Source organism: Cololabis saira, chromosome 21 (assembly GCF_033807715.1).
Source record: "Cololabis saira isolate AMF1-May2022 chromosome 21, fColSai1.1, whole genome shotgun sequence".
NCBI classification, from domain to species: Eukaryota; Metazoa; Chordata; class Actinopteri; order Beloniformes; family Belonidae; genus Cololabis; species Cololabis saira.
In genome coordinates, this window is record NC_084607.1 from 20,557,480 (window position 1) to 20,577,838 (window position 20,359).

The following is a 20,359-nucleotide window of genomic DNA, read 5'->3' on the forward strand; positions in this document are numbered from 1 at the left end:
GGAACCACGCCCTATGCGGAATGGAAAGTACCCATAGATATAAAATACTATACCATTTTCTGTAACAGTAATATGTGCGTGTTTACTAATGAAGAAGTACAACTAATGGTTACATGCTGTATAATTAGTGACCCTGTGTAAAAATATGACAATTGTGAGATCACGGTACGGTTCATTTTCGGTACAGTAAAGGTAAAGAAACACAACATAAAAATAGCTTTTCAGTTAATTTTCAACTTTTGCAAACAACAGTTTATACATTTTCTTCTCCAAGAAATCACCAACATAATAAGCCCCTGGTCTTCGTCAATAGCGAATGGCTGGTCAGTGAGTGCTGTCATTTGGGCTATCTCAGCGATAATTTCTTGTGCCTTTTCAATGTCGCGGGGCATTTTTTCCTCCGCTTGAATGTGTCTTGCGGTGTGGACTGTGTTGATTTAGTAAACTGTGTATTTTTGCCAGTGTTTGTTTTTGAGATGCCTAATATAGTTAAAACCACCAACGCATCCCTGAGCAAAATCTGCCAATTAGTGGCATCTGAGAAATTTACAGGTGTGGTCATGTGTCATCATTAGAAAATAAAGATTTTCTCAAAGCAAGGATTTTTTGTGTAGATCTATTTAAGGTATATTTCTTTTCCTGTATACACATGTATTTTAAAGGCTTTATTTATGGATAATTGAATTCACATTGATTAAATTGTCAGTTCATACCTGCGGGTACAAAAAATACTAAAGGTAATAAGAAGTCATAAAAATAGACAAAAGGAGAAGTCATGATCCTGTCCGACAACCTCTCCTTGTTTTCTTTTGGGCTTGGCTGCAGGTGATTTTAAGTATGAAAAGCTTTCAGGGTGGTTCCTCATTCACTTGCCAATTTCCATGTACCTGCACCTACATGCCATTTTCTCATTGGTTAAACGGTATAAGTCTTTTGTTATTTGGCATTAAGCAGTATGGGGTTCTGATGATCTTCTCCCCAAGAGACATACTTAAACCTGATGGATTTATGTTTTAACAAGAGCCTAAAGCCTGAGATATACTTGCAGTTCAGAACGCGTATGCATCATGGCCGCCACGTGTATCCTGCGTTCATTTGACGCATCGACGTGCACGTTCTCAAAAAGACACTGAACGCATACAGTTCTCGCTATGGCCGCAAGTGGTGCTGGTCCCCGGTCAGAGGCACTGGTCCTGGTCACGTGACACTGTCCACGACGACGCTATGTTCTGAAAATGAGTGTTTTGATTAGATTTTTTGATTTGATTTATTTTTTTGTGTAGCTGGGGCTGCGCGCTCCCAGCGCGAGCGGGCCGCGGAGGAAAGCCAAACCGGCTGAGTTTTGTTTAAAATAGTTATTATACAAATTTTATTTATTTTTATTGAATGTATCTGTTGCAAATAAAACCTATCTTCCAATTCATTGCATTTTTCATTGCATTTTTAGCCTAGTTATTTTTGTGGTAGAAGTATTGTATCGGTACTCGGTATCGGCGAGTACACAAATTAAAGTACTCGTACTCGGTGTGAAAAAAATGGTATCGGGGCATCCCTACTAAAGGATTGTTGTATTAAACGCAGCTTTGTCCTTAACCCCTCTCGAAATGCCAAGCTTGCATGTAATGCAGGTTGCTATGGCAATGTTATTCTCTTCCACTGTAAAGTATCTCCACATAGCAGACATGTTCTTGTGCGTCTCCTGCTCAAACTGGTCAAACCGGCAATAAAATGTTGCAATCTGTTCATGCATTTATATGCAGGTGAGATACTTCTACTAGGGTATTTATCTGTAATAAAAAGCTTGAAATATATAGCGCTGATAAAAATAATGAGAATAAAATATATATCCCATCCCTGATCGGGATTCAACATTCAATTTCGATCAAGTCTATGATCGGGCCAATTTCAGATCACATGATCGGAATATACCAATATATAACCAGAGAAATTCAGAGAAATAAACCATAGTCTTGTATCAACAAAAGACATCCAAAATGGTATGCAGTGCTGTCGGTGATGGCGGGTGCTTATCTTCTCCCGCAGCCTCCGTATCAGGGCAGATAGGTCTTGTGCTGTCTTGTCAATGTATTTTGGAGCCACTCTTTGCATATCTTTGAACATTTTTAAAACCATGGATCTAGTTAGCTGGTCTCTCAAAGCAATTGACCAAATTTTCTTGATGAAAAGACAGGGCAGAGGGGACTCTTCTTGCCCTGACGGCATGTTTGCGGCTGGATACACATCGGACTCAAGGCCGAAGTGGAGGATCATGTGATCAAGATGTCTACATAATTGGATTTATGATAACAGGATTTCTGCTTTTTGGAGTTGGCAGTTACCTGGCATATCGACAATTTCGGAAAACGTTGGCAGATATTCTAGCTATTGCCGGGTTCACCGGGTTCGTGAATATGTCATGCTATCAACACTCAGACTCGGACACTGTGTGAACAAAATCGCAAATTGGATGCGATTCTCGACCAGAATCTAGGCCTCTAGCCATGCGCAGACTTCAAAAATGTATTTTTATTTATTTATTTTTATTAAACACTATATACATTGGAATGAGAATAAAAGTAGTGCAAAAAAAAACAACTTATTTTTAATGTAATTATGTAATTTAGCAGGAAACTGCCCTTTTTAATCCAAATATGTTATTTTGAAAGTTATTTTCAACCTATTTGGATAATATGCAGCGCAATGCATATTTATTTGATACATAATGGTTTTTATGAATCGAACAACAGAAAAATAATTGTTAGAATAATCGTCCAATTACTCATTAGATTAGTCGAAACATCGATAAAATAATCAACCGATTAATCGTTTTAAAAATAATCGTTTACCCTCGGCCCTACCAGACTCTCAGGCTAGCTGTGGTTTTCAAACTAATTGACGGGGTGGAAAAGACCTTGGACAAGTTGCAAGCTCCAAATAATTGTAGTCGGCCTGACCTAAAACAATTGTTGCCATCTTAATTGGCTCCCATGCAGCCGGCCATGACATGCTGGTTAATCTCAATCCCCCCTGGATGTTCGTACTAGCCCTCCCCTTTCCCGTTATGACACCTGTAGAACTGAATCATACCTATACCGAGGCCGAACGATAACATTCCATCACTATCAAGGGCCGGGTTTCCCAGATCAGTTAAGTAGTTCTTAACAGCGAAAGACTTCTTTCAAACCTTCTTAAGGAGCCTGTGAAAGAAAATCGCGTTTCCCAGAGTTGCTCTTAGCTTAAGTATCTCTTTCATTAAGAAGGAAATGAAAGATGCTGCTGACCCAGTCTTTACAACCATCTTAGTGAACAAAGACTCACAGATCCAGCCGCGTCAGGCAAATCAATATTACACCAAGCAATGAGATATTAAAACAATGCACCCCGCACAAATTTTGATTTATTTTGTACTTTAGATTTATATTGTTTAGCATTTATTGGTGACAGCAAAGGGGGAAAAAAAGAAAAATAAGGAATAACAAGTGTGTTCCTGTATATGCTTTATGCGCACAAATAAAACGATCATCATGAATATCATTTATTTGATAATTTGGCTGCTATACAGCATGTTCTCGCTGCAAATCAACCGCGTCACCGTGCGCGAAGCAGAACTGTTTATATGAACGCATTCGTGCGTCAGCACTTCAGTCCCCTGGACGTGTGTCGGACCGGGCTGTCAGGCAGCGGGGACACCTGCGCCGTGCCCGAGCCCGAGCCCCTATGTGATGACAGGGAAGCAGCAGCTGAAGAACGAGATCCTTTGATGAATCGTTCATACAGTCTCAAATATAATCAATGGTGTCGGTTTATATTAAAGAATCTTTTTGCCCAGAAGAAAAAAGAGCGAAGACAACGACCCATAACTATTTTCTTCTCTTGAAAAAACCCACCTGCCGACTCGCGCTGTATACAGCGCGAGTCGGGATGCAGCATCATTCAGAAGAGCAGGAATACGTGCGAGGCGGGGATGATCTCTGCAATCTGAAGCCCTCTATAATTGTAAAAAGAATTTCACTTATCACGGGTTCTTTTTGGAACATAACCCCTGCGAAAAACCAGGGTTTGCTGTAATTCCACGTTGCGATTTGCGAAACTCGCCTTCTCTTGGCTCATGTTTTTGAACGCACACACACGCCCACCCCGTTTACTCCCGGTCTCCGTGTGTGGGGAAAAAAAGCCTCACTGTAGCCAGAAATAACGGAGTAACACACCGTTTGGATGAAAAAGGGTCATTGAATTATATTTATCATCTTAATTTTTTATTATAACGCACAGGCAGCAGTGAATTAGTGCGTTAGGCAGCAGTGCTGCGTGTGAAAATGCGCTGATAGTGATCGGTGATCGATTTGCCTGGCATCGATTCATTTAGTTTCAGAACCGGACAGCTGCTCCAAAGAGCGTCTGAAAGAGCGAAACTAAAGGACGGTGTTAAGAAGTCATCTGGGAAACACCCGTATCTTAGGATTCTCTCTTAGTTCAAACCTTCTTTGAACCTCTCTTAAATCCTTAAGAGAGGTTGGATCTGGGAAACCCGGCCAAGGTCTATGTCTGAAAGAACTGAAACTGGAACCGAGATCACAGACTTACTACTCACACAACACGCACACATGCACACAACTATCCAACACCCTCCCCCCCTCCAAAATCCTGAGGAACACCAGTGAATGACTTTGGCCGGGTTTCCCAGATCCAACCTCTCTTAAGGATTTAAGAGAGGTTCAAAGAAGGTTTCAACTAAGAAGGTACCCTAAGATACGGGTGTTTCCCAGATGACTTCTTAACACCGTCCTTTAGTTTCGCTCTTTCAGAAGCTCTTTGGAGGAGCTGTCCGGTTCTATTCAATTCAATTCAATTTTATTTATATAGCGTCTAATACAACAGATGTTGTCTCTAGACGCTTTCCAGAGATCCAGAACATGAACATAAACATAAACATAAACATAAACATAAACCCCCGAGCAATTATTATATAAACAATGGCAGGTAAAAACTCCCTTAGTGGGAGAAAAGCCTTAAGCCAAACAGTGGCAAGGAAAAACTCCCCTTTAGGAGGGAAGAAACCTTGAGCAGGACCAGGCTCATAAGGGGGGACCCTCCTGCCGAAGGCCAGACTGGGGGAGTCAGGGACGTCGACAGCACACAGCAGGCAGGTGGAAGCAGCAGCGGGATGACCAGAGGTGGGGGGGGGGGGGCGTGGTTCTGAAACCAAATCAATCGATGCCAGGTAAATCGATCAGCGATCACTATCAGCGCATTTTCACACGCAGCACTGCTACCTAACGCACTAATTCCCTGCTGCCTGCGCGTTATGTGTGTTATAATGAAAAAAAGATGATAAATATACTTCAATGACCCTTTTTCATGGTGAAAACAAGACGGCAACTAAATAAGAAGTAGTCTTGGTAAGAGAATAATGAGGAAATGTATTGTTTTTTTATTAAATGTGAAAGATGGATGAATTAGGACAAATTATCTTAACGAACAGCATATAGGACCACATTGTATTCTCGTGACTAGTAAAACAGAATCCTTCACCTCAAAAAAATATTCTGAAGTTTATTTAGCTGCTTGACCTTTTTCACTATTAAACAGAATATTGCATTCATCAACGTTGAATTTGCGGATGTTTGGAGACACACGGCGGGTGTGTGGAGACGCGCAGCTGGTGACTCACCTGCCAACACGGAGCTCACGCCGATGAAGAGACGGTGATGGCCATAATTGGCAAGACGGCATCTGAGGGCATTGAGGGCGGGGTAGATGTCCTGGGGAACGAGGGGCTGTCGGAACCGGTGGATGAGCCATCTGGGAGCGGGGTCAGACCAGCACCAGCAACCTCCCCGCCCCCGGCTCCAAGTGAGTCCGAGGAATACGTCGCCCTACACCGACTCCCGCCTGTCCCCGAGCTCCAACCTGCACCAGCAAGAACCGGCGTCCGCATGCGGGGCGGCCGCACACAGTGGCCTGCTATCAGCACCTGCACCTGCAGCGAGACGCTGGTGGAGCTGGAGAGGGAGAAGCTCGGAGTGCTGCGGCGTATGGAAGAGGGCGACTCTCCCTGTGAATCATGATTATATTGATTCATTTCCTGACATGTGTTTATATTCATGGTTGAATTAAACTTGGTTCTCTTTTCATTCTTGTGTTGTGTGATTCATAGGGGTTTCAAAATTACACAGAGGGTCCCTGTGAATTGACCATTTTATTGATTTACTCCAAGAGTACTCAGGCCATGTATAAGTGTGTGCGTAATGTACGCTTTACGCATGACACACGCGCCTCTTCCAGCCAAAACCACATGTAAACTCCCGAACACTTTCAAGAATACTTTGCTTTAATGTCCAATGCTACACCTTCAAAGCACTGAAAAAGCACTGAAACATTGCAGCAATAAAGTATTCTTGAAAGTTAGTGGCAGAGTTTAGTAATTTTTAGACAGTTATGGGTGGTGTGGTGATAGTGGGTTTATTGCTGTTTTTCTTTTTTTCTTAATGTTTGGGGATTAGGGGAGTTGGTTGGTGCTCAGGGGACTGCTTGGTGACTGGTGAAAGGGAAGTGAAATCAGAAAAACAGGTCGATGAGCTCCTGTCTTGTCTGGACACTGGCTTGGGGGAGTGCTGCTCGGGCATCGTTCTGAGGTCCAGGGACTGGAGGTCCGAGGAGGTCCAGGGACCGGAGGTCCGGGGACCAGAGGTGGGGCATCGTCGTCTTCAGAATCCGCGTCCTCATCCAAGGGAGGCGGCTCATCTGCTCCGGCGCGCACAGTCATATTGTGGAGCATGGCGGTGACTACGATGACACCACAACTCTTGGCAGGTGACAGGCGCAGCCCCCCCGATGAACGATGGATACAACGGAACCATGACTTCGCGATGGCGTACGCGGTTGATTTGCAGGGAGAATATGCTGTATAGCAGCCATGGTATCTCATACATGTGATTTTTGCAACGCCTTTTTATGAAGCAGTGGATGAAGTCTCCCGAGGTTCCAGCTGAACTCAATTACACCTGTCAGTTGCCTGATGTTTTAAATGTGGTAGGTTTGGAGGGTGGATGTGTTTTTTATGTGCCCTGAAGCATTTTTGAGTGTGGTACATTATCTCATATATGCACGCAGATGTGGGTTGTGTGCAGACAAATTATGGTATGATTTTTGCGTAATGCATAAAACATATACAGGAACACACTTGTTATTCCTTATTTTTCTTTTTTCCCCCTTTGCTGTCACCAATGAATGCTAAACAATATAAATCTAAAGTATAAAATAAATCAAAATTTGTGCGGGTGCATTGTTTTAATATCTCATTGCTTGGTGTGATATTGATTTGCCTGACGCGGCTGGATCTGTGAGTCTTTGTTCACTAAGATGGTTGTAAAGACTGGGTCAGCAGCATCTTTCATTTCCTTCTTAATGAAAGAGATACTTAAGCTAAGAGCAACCCTGGGAAACGCGATTTTCTTTCACAGGCTCCTTAAGAAGGTTTGAAAGAAGTCTTTCGCTGTTAAGAGCTACTTAACTGATCTGGGAAACCGGGCCTTTGACAGTAAAAAAAATGTTGATCCAAGTTATTCTTAGAGTTCTGCAGTCATCTTAGCGACTCCAGGCTTTATTGAGTCATTTCATAAAACCTGTAATGAGTGAGTGGTGTAAGTGTATTAAGTAGGCAGTCCAAACCTGAAATCAACTCCAGTTGTTTTATCTGCTCATTTTACAATTGGATACTGTTAAATTGTGAAATATTCATACCTAGTTCCAAAAAATCCAATGGACTTTGGTACGCTCTGTGAGTACCAGGAGATATAAAAATGGCAAATTTAAAGTTTCACTGCAAATATGGACCAGATAGATGACATCTATATAACTGGCTGGATTTAATTATACGTTTTCTTTTGCAGGTAGATGGTGAGAAGAACATGCCAACATTAATGGAATGATAAAAGGAAAACAGAAATCATGGGTGAGTGTAATGTACACAAAAGCCAGTAATTTTCTGAGGATTTTATTATTTCGCGTTAAAATTTTCCCATGCAACATATTAATCATACTTATGTTACGCAGAAATATGTAAAACATACTCTGTAAATGGGTATATATAGATAGCTACTTTAAATACAGCAGTGCTCTGGTTTCTTCACGTGATGGCATTGATCTGACAGCTTTCCAGTTAGAGGACAACCGATTGTACGCACTAACTCACGACCGACTGCATTTTTTTTTTTTTCACATGAAACAACCATAATGCAAACGTTCAAGGACAAGAAGGCTGAATTCTGACAGGACAATTTTACAGCAGGTTCTGTGAGCACAGAATAAGCAGCCCAACAACCTTAAGGTTGATGCAGGACAAACTTTCAAATGATCAAATCTGCGTTGCCTAGATCCAGGATTTGGTAGGACAGGAATTGTCAGCTCCTGGCAAATCAATGATGGCAATAAAGAACACTCAAGACAGCAATGTCCTTCAGTCATACCCCTTTTCCACCAAACCTGTTCCTGGGCTAGTTCTGGGCCAGTGCTGGTGCTGGTTCACAACTCGTTCAACTTCCGAACTACCTGAGAACCCGTTTGATTTTTCATAACTCGGGGTGCTCAGGGGAGCACGTCATCACATCACTGTAAACTTCAGTTATGTCGCAGCAAACTTCAGTTACGTTGCTGCGTTTGCATTGGTGCGAAAATTGAAGCAACAACAACGTATTTACTCTAAAAGCTGGATTATGGTTCTGCTGCGTTAAATCTTCGCAGAGCGTGAGCCGCAGGTTGCACGGCTAAAATAGTTGTCCTTATCTCTTTTATTTACTGTGACCAGAAAAGTTGGATAAACCTTTCGGGAAAAGAACGCACCCCCCTAGCGCTCGCGGGGGGGTACTGCGCTCGCGGGGGGAGTGTTGGAGAAGTCCGGAGGGTTCACGACGGCGTTACGGCAGCGGCGTGTGCTCTGCATTGGTGTAGCGCAGAACCATAATTCAGGCTTAATACGGACTGGGTCTGCGTAGCACCCTCCGTGAACTATATCGCTAAAAGACAGGTTGTCTCCTCCTCAGACCACTGCTACTTTGCTTCATCCATATCAAATCGTTGCTTATTTGAAAATGTCGGCGTCTCGCAGTCTTGCTATTGCCATTGGTCTTAATAACTCCATCCCCTCCGCTTACGCAAGCGGTTCTTTCCTCTAGCTAGCCCAAAGAGTTGGTTCTACCAACTGTTTTCTCTGGCCCAGGGCCAGTTCTTTGTCAGTGGGAACAGAAAGCCCGGTTCCAAACTCAGCACTGGTCCAGAACCAGCCTTGGAACCGGTTTGGTGGAAAAGGGGTATCAGTAGGCCAAATCCAGTCAGGTTATATTGTTAACATTGGCCGGGTTTCCCAGATCAGTTAAGTAGTTCTTAACAGCGAAAGACTTCTTTCAAACCTTCTTAAGGAGCCTGTGAAAGAAAATCGCGTTTCCCAGATGTGCTCTTAGCTTAAGTATCTCTTTCATTAAGAAGGAAATGAAAGATGCTGCTGACCCAGTCTTTCCAACCATCTTAGTGAACAAAGACTCACAGATCCAGCCGCGTCAGGCAAATCAATATCACACCAAGCAATGAGATATTAAAACAATGCACCCCGCACAAATTTTGATTTATTTTATACTTTAGATTTATATTGTTTAGCATTTATTGGTGACAGCAAAGGGGGAAAAAAAGAAAAATAAGGAATAACAAGTGTGTTCCTGTATATGCTTTATGCGCACAAATAAAACGATCATCATGAATATCATTTATTTGATAATTTGGCTGCTTTACAGCATGTTCTCGCTGCAAATCAACCGCGTCACCGTGCGCGAAGCAGAACTGTTTATATGAACGCATTCGTGCGTCAGCACTTCAGTCCCCTGGACGTGCTGTCGGACCGCGCTGTCAGGCAGCGGGGACACCTGCGCCGTGCCCGAGCCCGAGCCCCTATGTGATGACAGGGAAGCAGCAGCTGAAGAACGAGATCCTTTGATGAATCGTTCATACAGTCTCAAATATAATCAATGGTGTCGGTTTATATTAAAGAATCTTTTTGCCCAGAAGAAAAAAGAGCGAAGACAACGACCCATAACTATTTTCTTCTCTTGAAAAAACCCACCTGCCGACTCGCGCTGTATACAGCGCGAGTCGGGATGCAGCATCATTCAGAAGAGGAGGAATACGTGCGAGGCGGGGATGATCTCTGCAATCTGAAGCCCTCTATAATTGTAAAAAGAATTTCACTTATCACGGGTTCTTTTTGGAACATAACCCCTGCGAAAAACCAGGGTTTGCTGTAATTCCACGTTGCGATTTGCGAAACTCGCCTTCTCTTGGCTCATGTTTTTGAACGCACACACACGCCCACCCCGTTTACTCCCGGTCTCCGTGTGTGGGGAAAAAAAGCCTCACTGTAGCCAGAAATAACGGAGTAACACACCGTTTGGTTGAAAAAGGGTCATTGAATTATATTTATCATCTTAATTTTTTATTATAACGCACAGGCAGCAGTGAATTAGTGCGTTAGGCAGCAGTGCTGCGTGTGAAAATGCGCTGATAGTGATCGGTGATCGATTTGCCTGGCATCGATTCATTTAGTTTCAGAACCGGACAGCTGCTCCAAAGAGCGTCTGAAAGAGCGAAACTAAAGAACGGTGTTAAGAAGTCATCTGGGAAACACCCGTATCTTAGGGTTCTCTCTTAGTTCAAACCTTCTTTGAACCTCTCTTAAATCCTTAAGAGAGGTTGGATCTGGGAAACCCGGCCATTATCAGTTCTGCATTTTTACAAAATTAGTCGTAGGTTGTAATATGTTTCCTTATGTAGAAGGAATGACTTGGGCTCTTGTTAAAACATAAATCAATCAGGTTGAAGTATATCTCTAGGGGAGAAGATCATCATAACTTCGCTCTCCCCCCATCCAGGACATAGCAGGCAAGCACTGCGACAATTTAATCAAGGTGAATTAAATTACCTATAAAGCCATTAAAAAAAAGTAAATATATGTATACAGGTAAAGAGATATACCTTAAATCAGGGGTCGTCAACACTGGTCCTTGGGACCCCCTGTCCTGTGTGTTTTAGATGTTGCCCTGGATCATTACACCTGATTCTAATTAATGGTAGTCACCAGCTTAATCGTCATCAAGGTCTGGACAACTCTGTTGATGACACAGCTCCTTGTATCACGGTGTGCTGAAGCAGGGAAACATCTAAAACACACAGGACAGGGGGTCCCGAGGACCAGGGTTGAAGACTCCTGCCTTAAATACACAATAAATCCTTAAGAACCAACTTTGAGAAAATCTTTTTTATTTTCTAATGACACATGACCACACCTGCCTCTTTTATTCAAAGGGAGGAACTGTAGTTGTAAGGCCTGATTGACACCAAACAAAAGGCACCAGTCAAAAGAAACTATGAAACATGACATTTAAGTCAACATTTTTCACTATTACTTTCATTGTTAGCAGTGATGTCAAATAGGTTGTAGTTATACGCAGTGATACGTTGGTGGTTTCAACTATATTTACATTTGTGATGGTTGCTCAGAGAGAAAGTTATATAATTTTTGGAATATAAGCAGAAACATCCTGCTTTGGCAGGTTTATGTACAACAGGCTACTGACCAAATACAATAGAAGCAGAGGAAGGTAGTCAGATTTTCTAATCAGTACCTTTTATTGGGAGCTATAGGTGTCCTCTAGAGTTCAAACGTCTCACAGTTTCAGGGAAGAAACTGTTCCTGAGTCTGGAGGTCCTGCTCTTAATGGTCCGCAGCCAAACCAGAATTTTTACATTGCGTGAGGGAAGAGAGCCAAACAGAGCATATGTGGGGTGGGTGTTGTCCTTCATGATGCAGGAGGCCCGTTTCCTGAATCTGGAGGTGTAAATGTCCCTGGTGGTGGCTAGGCTGTGTCTCACAGTCCTCTGTGCAGCTTTCACCAACCACCATTCCATTAATGGCAAATAATTATTTGTCCATAAATATATTCATAGTAAATTCATTTTCCAAAACAGTTAGCAGCTAACTGGTTACATGGTCCAAGTTCCATCACAGCAGCTCAAGTAAATTACAAAAGATAAAATATCTATATTTAACTGAAAAAAGGACAAACATTGGCTCAGTGAGCAGCGAGGGAATTCCCACAGCTGTAAGGTTGGGGATTGATCAAACAGGAAGTATAACACTAAATACATTTTGACATGACTGAAAAGTAGTAAGATACAGATTAGCATACTTCCTCATGGCAAAAGTGAAAATGTGGAAAGTTAAATGTATGTTCTACTTTTAAACATCTCTAATGTGTTTCTTTGATTTCTCTCATTCTAAGATTTATAATCCAACATTTTAATATATTATCATTTTTTACTGTTTTAGCTGACAGACTTGAGCAGTCGCCTCAGGACTGGACAGAGGCTGAAGTAAGCGCCTGGTTAACATCGATTGGAGTGAAGGAGCATTATGTTAAAAAGTTGTTTGATGAAGAAGTACATGGAAAAGCCCTCCTTACATTGAATGTGGACTATTTGAAAAATGAAATTTCTATGAAATCAGGGCCGGCGCATTTGATTATTCAAAAAAGAGACGAGCTTCTCAAGTCTAGAGAAAAATCTCAGGGGACTAGAAAATCCACTAGTCTCAAGATACCTGATGTACAGCAAAAGAGTAATCAGAGATCAGCTCCTACAGAAGATGGAGCGTCTCCAGCAGAAGCTCCTAGAAATCAAGGTGCCTCTGGGGAAAGCCAAATGAAAATGGAAAAACACATGTTTGCTTCAAAGGAGGACTGCAAACCACGGCCATTCGATGAAGAAGGGACTGATTTCATATATGTAAAGCACAGAGTGCTGCTACCTGAATCCGGTGCTTTCAATCTGACATTTCCATGCCATGAATATAAGTCTCTTGCCGTAGCTGCAAAATTGGACCGCACAAGACTCCAAGCAAAGTTTGCTAATGAGGTTCTTAAATTTGCTACTGGCTGTATGAATGTCAGATCAAATGGCACGATACACTTTGGTGTGATGGATAGCAAGGAAACTGCAGGATATGTCCATGGAGAAATAATTGGTATCCCTGTGAACGAGAAGGACATCTATACAGATGCCTTGGACTACATTGAAAAGAGCTTCTCCATCGACAAAGAACATGTACGTCAGTGTGTGCGACCACCAAGGTTCATTGAGGTTATTGATCGAGAAAGTACAGAAAAGAGATATGTGATAGAGGTTGATATTGTGCCTTCCATAAGCATTGTTAAGAGGAAGGTCTATGCAGTCCGCTTACCAAACTTCAACGAGTCAGCTAACAAAGTGCAATATGAGAAAGAAGTGGTTCTACGAAGAGTAGGATCAAAAACAGAGCCAGTGTTGGACAAGGACTTGAGTGATTTCTACCAGCGAGTCAAAGATCGCGATTCACAGAGAGATGATGCAGAAAGAAATCAGTTCTTCAGTGCTCCATCGATGTCCCAAGACCTTGGAAGGAAGCTTACAGTGTTAATGACTAGCGGAAAGAAATTTATCGAAAAGGAAAAATGGTTTATTCTGGTCACAAACAAATTCAAACCCGACGACCTTCGCAGTATTCACTGGCTGCTCAACATGAACATTTTCTGTGTTTTTGACTTTGACCAAGACTCAAAGATATCTGGTCTTTGCAGTAGATATCTTCAGCACCATGCTGCAAACATGCATTTTCTGCACAGCTACAGGAAGCCCGATAGCATGACCATCGAAGAACTCACAAGCCATCTGCATCTTTTCGAACAAACTAGTTGGATCTTTTGCAATGGGCGCACTGATTTTAAAGGGAATGAAACTCAGTGTGACGAAGTGACCTGGTTCAAGACAAAGATGACTTTTCTCAGAGAATCGGTATCATTGATCTGTAAACAAATCTTGCCAAAAGGGACATTTCAGGTTATTTTCCTTCTTACGTCACCAGTCGAGAAACCACTCCTACACACATTTTATGAGTTTTTCACAGACATGGAGGGCCATGAGGACATCATCTGCATCTGTGAATCTGAGAAAAACTTCCAGAAGTGGCAGGGCTTTGCAGAAGGCTCCTGTGGAAAAGAAACTCTCAACAATGCCAGTGTTGTTGGGATGAAAATGAGTCACCTTGATGCAACACTGCAGCAAGTACAACCTGTAAAAGCATGTGCCAGTAAACATCTGCCAGTATTTGTAAAGGGAAGTTGTCTTCTTGAAACACAATTAGAGGAACAAATGTATTGTCTGGAAATTCTGACAGTCGATCATTGTGATGAAACAACCAAAGACTTCATCAATGAAGAGAAAGAAAACATTGAACGGCAGTTTTACCGTGGTGGGAGAGTGAACTGGCTGAATTTCTGGCTAGCTGAGAACAAATATGTTGAAGAGGTCATTGAAAGAGATGCCTATCTTGAAACATGCAAAATTCTCAATGATGCTTTGAGATGTAATGCTGATCAGAGCCCCGTGAATTGTGTGAACATCTACCATCACCCAGGAAGTGGTGGCAGTACAGTGGCAAGACAAGTGCTGTGGAACAACAGAAAAGATCTACGGTGTGCACTTGTGAAACCTTCATACCCAGCTTCTATGGTTGCACAGCATGCAGTGGCACTGAGAGAGTACGAAGAAAAAGATCCTCAGAAGTGCCTCCCTGTGTTGCTCCTCATTGAAGACACAGAGAAAGATTATGTGGATGATCTCAGGAATGAACTTGAGGGTGCCATTCACATCAAACAAATCCAGAATGGAACTCCGTGTTTTATTTTGTTGAGCTGCAGACGTTCTCCTGATCCACAAAGGAGGTGCAAGGAGTCTCCATTACAGAATGTGTCTGTCACTCACAAACTGTCCAATCAAGAGAAGAGGAAGTTTGCTGGAAAACTGCAAGTGCTTGAGGAACGATACGAACCTGAGTTCATCCTGACATTTGTTTTAATGAGCAACGAATTCTCAGAAGATTACATTCAAGACTTTGTGAAGAATTTGCTCCGAGACGTTGACCGACAATCAGTTGTGACCCGCCTCATGCACTATGTTGCGTTGCTGAACACATATGTTCAGAACTCCTTCATCTCTCAGTCCCACTGTGAGGCCTTGCTTGGCTTAACCCTTCACATGGAGAGGTTTCGCCAGCATGAGTTTGGGAGATCCCTCAGTGATCCGGCTAAACTAGTCTTCTTGCACCTCAGAGATGACAAGACACACATCAAGTCAATCAGAATCATCCACCCACTTGTTGCAAAAGAAATTCTTCAACAGCTACTGGGACAACAAGACACACAAAGCAAATTGGCAATGAATCTGCTCCATGAGAAGGTGCTTTTTGACCACCGATTTGGAAGGGAGGAGTACCTCTCATTTTTGAGACAACTCTTCATAAGGCGGTCCAGAATAAGTAAAGGAGATGAATATGATAGTTTCTTTTCTCCTTTCATTGAGCAGGTGTGTGAAAAAGAGAAAAGCCCAGACAAAGCAATTGAGCTACTCAAGGAGGCCTTCCAGTGCTTCAATCAAAATCCATTCTTTGCACAGCAACTTGCTCGTCTTCACTATGCTTACGAGAAGTTTGAAGAGGCGAAATACTGGGCAGAAAGAGCAGCTCAACAGTTGCCGAAGCACTCATACATACTTGACACAAAAGGGCAGGTGTACAGAAAATGGTTCCAAGCCAAATGGAAAGCACTTGAAAGTGACAGTAAACTGAAGACACCCCAAAACACAGCAGAGGCTGTGGAGATTGCCCTGAAAGCCCTGGAGTGCTTTCAAGAATGTGAAATGGCTGCTGTCAATGATATGGAAGACTTCAACACTAATGGGTTTTTTTCTGAAGTCGAGGTCGGATGCAAGCTGCTCAAACTCATCTCCTCACTGCAAGTGTTTGCACACCAAACCAGTGGCCACTCCGAATGTATGAAATATCTCTTAACAGATTACGTTCCAGAGGAACTTAAGTCTGTCTGGGAACCATTTCATGATCGTTTGAAAAAACTGCATAAGACAATGCAAGATGCCTTGGAATGGATTTCAGAGGATCTCAGTTACTTCCAGACAGACATTGGTGAAGAAGAAGAGACCCCCCAAAGCACTGAAGAGAAGATAAGCCACCCACTCTTATGGTTGGCCAAAAAATCTTCTGAGTATGGAAAGTACTTCAGTGAAACAGATTCGGCTGCCCTTCTGCAACATGGACAGGTGAACCCAGCTAACCTGACTCCTTTCCAGAAACGCATGATCATCTACCATCTTGGCGGAGGTAACATAATACTCATCCTCTCCAAACTAACTGACCAAAAGGATTCAGTCCGTCGTCTGGAGAATATCCTCTCTCTCTATCCAAGCAATCCACGGAAGGCCAACTTTGGTCAAAGGGATATTGTTAATTACATTGCGGCCCACATTCTACTCAACTGCCTAACACCACAAACTCAAAAGGTAGCTCATCTCAAAGATCTGCAGGATCTTTGTCTTCATTTACCATCCGATAAAAGGAAATGTCTGCCAAGTGCTCTCTTCTTGCTTACCATGCTATTCTGGCCAGAGGATCGTGACACAGACCATGAGAGAGAAAGCAAGTATGAGATTGTGCAGTCGGCGGTTGAGCATCTGGAAAAGAACTATTGGACAAAGAGGAAAGACATTCCTCAGAGGAAAAGAAGGATTTACACCCATTTCTTCCTGGGGAATGGGAATGGACTGAATAAATTCATCCACAAGAGACAGTTTGACAAAATCACAAAAGGGTTCTCTGTTTCTGAGAGACGCATGAAGTGGTTCAGGGGTGAGGCATGGACAATCCCTGAGATCACCATGATGCTGAAACGTGTTTCTGGATGGACTGAGGATGGAGTGGTTTACCTTGAAGGCCCGCGGAAAAAGAAGTTCAACATCCGGCCTCTTTTTCTCCCCTCTGTACCCTATCGTAATGAAAACATCTCCTTCTACTTGGGATTCACATTTAGGGGTCCTGTTGCCTGCAACATCCTTGTAGATAAATAGTTTGTCTTTGAAAGATTGCGGTCTAAACCAACTGGAGTAGACTCTGAAAGTCCACCCTATTACCAGGAGCAAGAGGAAGCCTTATGTCAGTTTATCGTTTGGACAATGCTGTTTAAATTGTTAATGCACAAAATATGATGTAAATAATGTGTAGTTCAAGAAGTTGTTCAAAGATTCAGTCTGTATGTTTTTCACTTTTTATTTCATTTTTTTCTATAGATAAATATTTTCTGTACTTTGAAGCAGGGATTTCTTTTGTTTAACCCACAGAATTCTCTTATGTAACCAAAAAAAAGTATAACGAAGGAACTATTGGACAAAGAGGAAAGACATTCCTCAGAGGAAAAAAAGGATTTACACCAATTTCTTCCTGGGAAATGGGAATGGACTGAATACATTTATTCACAACAGACAGTTCAACAAAATCACAAAAGGGCCCTCAGTCTTTTTTTTTTTTTTTTTTTTTATATTTTTATCCCCGATTTTTTACCCATTTCATCACCCAGTGCTCATACCTAGACAGTCCTTGGCATTGTTCCCCTCTGCCAACCCAAGGAGGGCCCTACACTGAGCTCAGGTCTCCTTCTTATCCTGAGGAGTGATGGACCGCTTCTTTTCACCAGACAGGATGAGGATTCTCCGGCCGAACGTAGCGCGTGGAAGGATCACGTTATTCCGGCTGGATCCTCCCCACCCCATCTGGCGCCCCGGTTGGCCAGAGGGGGCATGTATAGCCCAGGACTGTTGCATGTTTTTGTGAGGGTAGCTCCCATTAGCTACCCAAGGGAACACGGGGAGAACATGCAAACTCCACACAGAAAGATCATTTCGCCAACCCCACCCAGGGTGTGGGCACTGAAGTCATGGGAGAACTAACACGCACTTCAGCGCCCACAGCGTCCCCGGCGGGAATCGAACCCAGGACCTTCTTGCTGTGAGACGGCTGCACTACCTGCTGCGCCACCATGCCCCCGGGCCCTCAGTCTTTGATAAAAGCATGAATTGGTTCGGTGGCAATGATAAGAAAATGCATGAAATCGCCAAGATGCTCAAACTTTTTTCTGGATGGACTGAGGATGGAGTGGTGTACCTTGAAGGTCCTCAGAAAACAAAGTCTAAAATTCAGCCTCTAAATGTCCCCTCCGTACCTCATGGTAAGGAAAACATCACCTTCTACCTGGGATTCACCTTTAGAGGTCCTGTTGCCTGCAACATCCTTGTGAAAAAATAGTATGTCCTTTAAGAATGGGAGAGTATAAACTTAGTGAGGCAGAGGCTGAAAGTCCAGTTTATTACAAAGAACAAAGAGGAACTATGAATATAAGCCTTATGTAGTTTCATCATTTAGGTCATGCTGGTAAAATAAGGAAATAATGACAGGATGTAGATAATGCATTGTTTTGTAATATGTTCAATGGTTTGATGTATACATATTTCACTTTTTGTTTAATTTCTTTCTAAATATGAACAGATAAAGTGTGATTCTTTTTTTTCATATAACTCAGATGTTGTGACTCTAAAAAATGTATTACAAGCTTAAGATCATTGCTAGTCCAGCAAAGCATATTAATGTATTAAAAATACTTCAAATATAATGAGATACTTTTAAAACCTAATTGTGATTAAGGGACAACTGCAAGTCATTACGTAGGATTTTTTAAACCTTTTTATTATGATGAAATATGGGATTATGTAAACATCTCTGTTTTCATATAGATGTGTAAAAAGTGTCTTGTTATATGGATTTTCCTTTTAAGAAATACTAAAATAATTTTCCCATGCAACAACCATTTAGCTGGGTTTTTTTTAATTTGCCATATTTACCATGAAATTAAAGTTTTTTCCATTATATGCCTATGTATTAAAAGAAATATAAAAAATAAAAACCCTGCATCATAATAAATGTTGTTACTAATCTTTTTGTTATATTTAATGAAAAATAACTCATCTTATGCATGTTTGTGCTTCATAAAAACAGTGATGTCATGTAAACTAAATTGCTCCTCTGGGGATGAGTTTTGTGCCGATTGAATTGTCGACCTTTAAAGATATTTGAAAATTTAATTTCAAACATTTAAAAAAAAAAAAAAACATTCCATATGGAGTAACAACCAAAATGGGGGAATAAAGTTGATGGAAAAACTGCTGGAAGGACAGAAAGTCCCCAATGACTTACAAGGGTTAAGCACTGATCCAGTTCTATGAAAACAGAGGCCATGAAATCTGTTCCTCGCAAATGGAACAGATTGCAAGTAAAAAGGAGCTGCTGCCAGGAAACTGTAGCCCCTTTCACACAGCCAGTTCGAGGCGGGAACGTTGCGCCTTTAAGCCGCCTCGCTGTTCTGTGTGAAAGTCACGGAGGCGGAATGGGGGGGCCAAGTGGCCCCACCAATAAGCCGGCAGCGGAGGTAGTCACAGAGCCGTCACAGAGACGAAACGGGGTCTGTGTGAATGACACAGCCGGCATGCCGCTGACATGACGGTCGGACTGACGCTGTCGTCACGCCTCTGATTGCGGAACGCCGGCATGCTGTGTGAATTTACAGACGGGAGCGGCGTTATGCCGGCGTTGTATGGTTCTGTGTGAACCAACAAAGGCGGCGTATTGGCAGGACTTCTTTACACCAATATTGCGGAATCTCTGTGTGAAAGGGGCTTGTGTAATGTTTGGTGGTGGACTTGTCCCTACAAACAAGGTGGCGTGATCTGATTCAATTCAACTTTATTTATATATTACAATACGAATTGTCTCTAGAAGGTTTCCAGAGACCCAGTATGGCCCCAGAGCAATTGTCAATGAAACAACGGCAGGTGTAAAAACTCTGCCAGTGGGACAAAAAAACATTAAGCCAAACTGGCAAGGAGAAACCATTTAAGAGGCTCATAAGGGGGACCCTCCTGCTGACAGCCAGCCAGGAACAGGAAGAAAAGAGGCAAAATATGCACAGATATATTGTCAATGGTATCTCAGACAAAATATATTAGTAGTCATTATCTAATCGCTGAATTACTAAGAGTTCTACGTACATATTGCTGATATATGTTTAGTTGGTGTACGACTATATAAACAGGTGTACACAGCAGACACTGAGGTGGTCAGAGGGTGGGACTGCCGGTCAGGATGTCAGTAGGAATCCAACAGAGACATCTATACAGACAGATGGAGGTAAGGAAGCTCTGGACTGTAAACATGTCCAGAAGAGAAAAATAGGCAGACCGGCACAACAAACTACAAAAACAATGGAGTGCACTTATGCTTATGAGATACATCTAATTAATAACTGGATTGAGCTGAAGAAAGGAAAGAGAAGCGTAGCTCTATAGCAGCTCTATAGCAGCATATCCACAATGAAGCTATGTTTAA

General features: G+C 42.4%; 1 protein-coding gene across 1 annotated transcript; it reads left to right on the top strand.

Annotated features, from left to right (window-relative positions):
- Positions 1-5,708: 5,708 nt before the first annotated feature.
- Positions 5,709-17,127, top strand: LOC133421546 (sterile alpha motif domain-containing protein 9-like). Its single transcript, XM_061711201.1, has 2 exons — positions 5,709-6,057; positions 12,374-17,127. Exons 1-2 carry the CDS (start codon positions 5,709-5,711, stop codon positions 16,993-16,995), a joined length of 4,971 nt encoding a protein of 1,656 aa, XP_061567185.1. The 3' UTR covers positions 16,996-17,127.
- Positions 17,128-20,359: the final 3,232 nt, after the last annotated feature.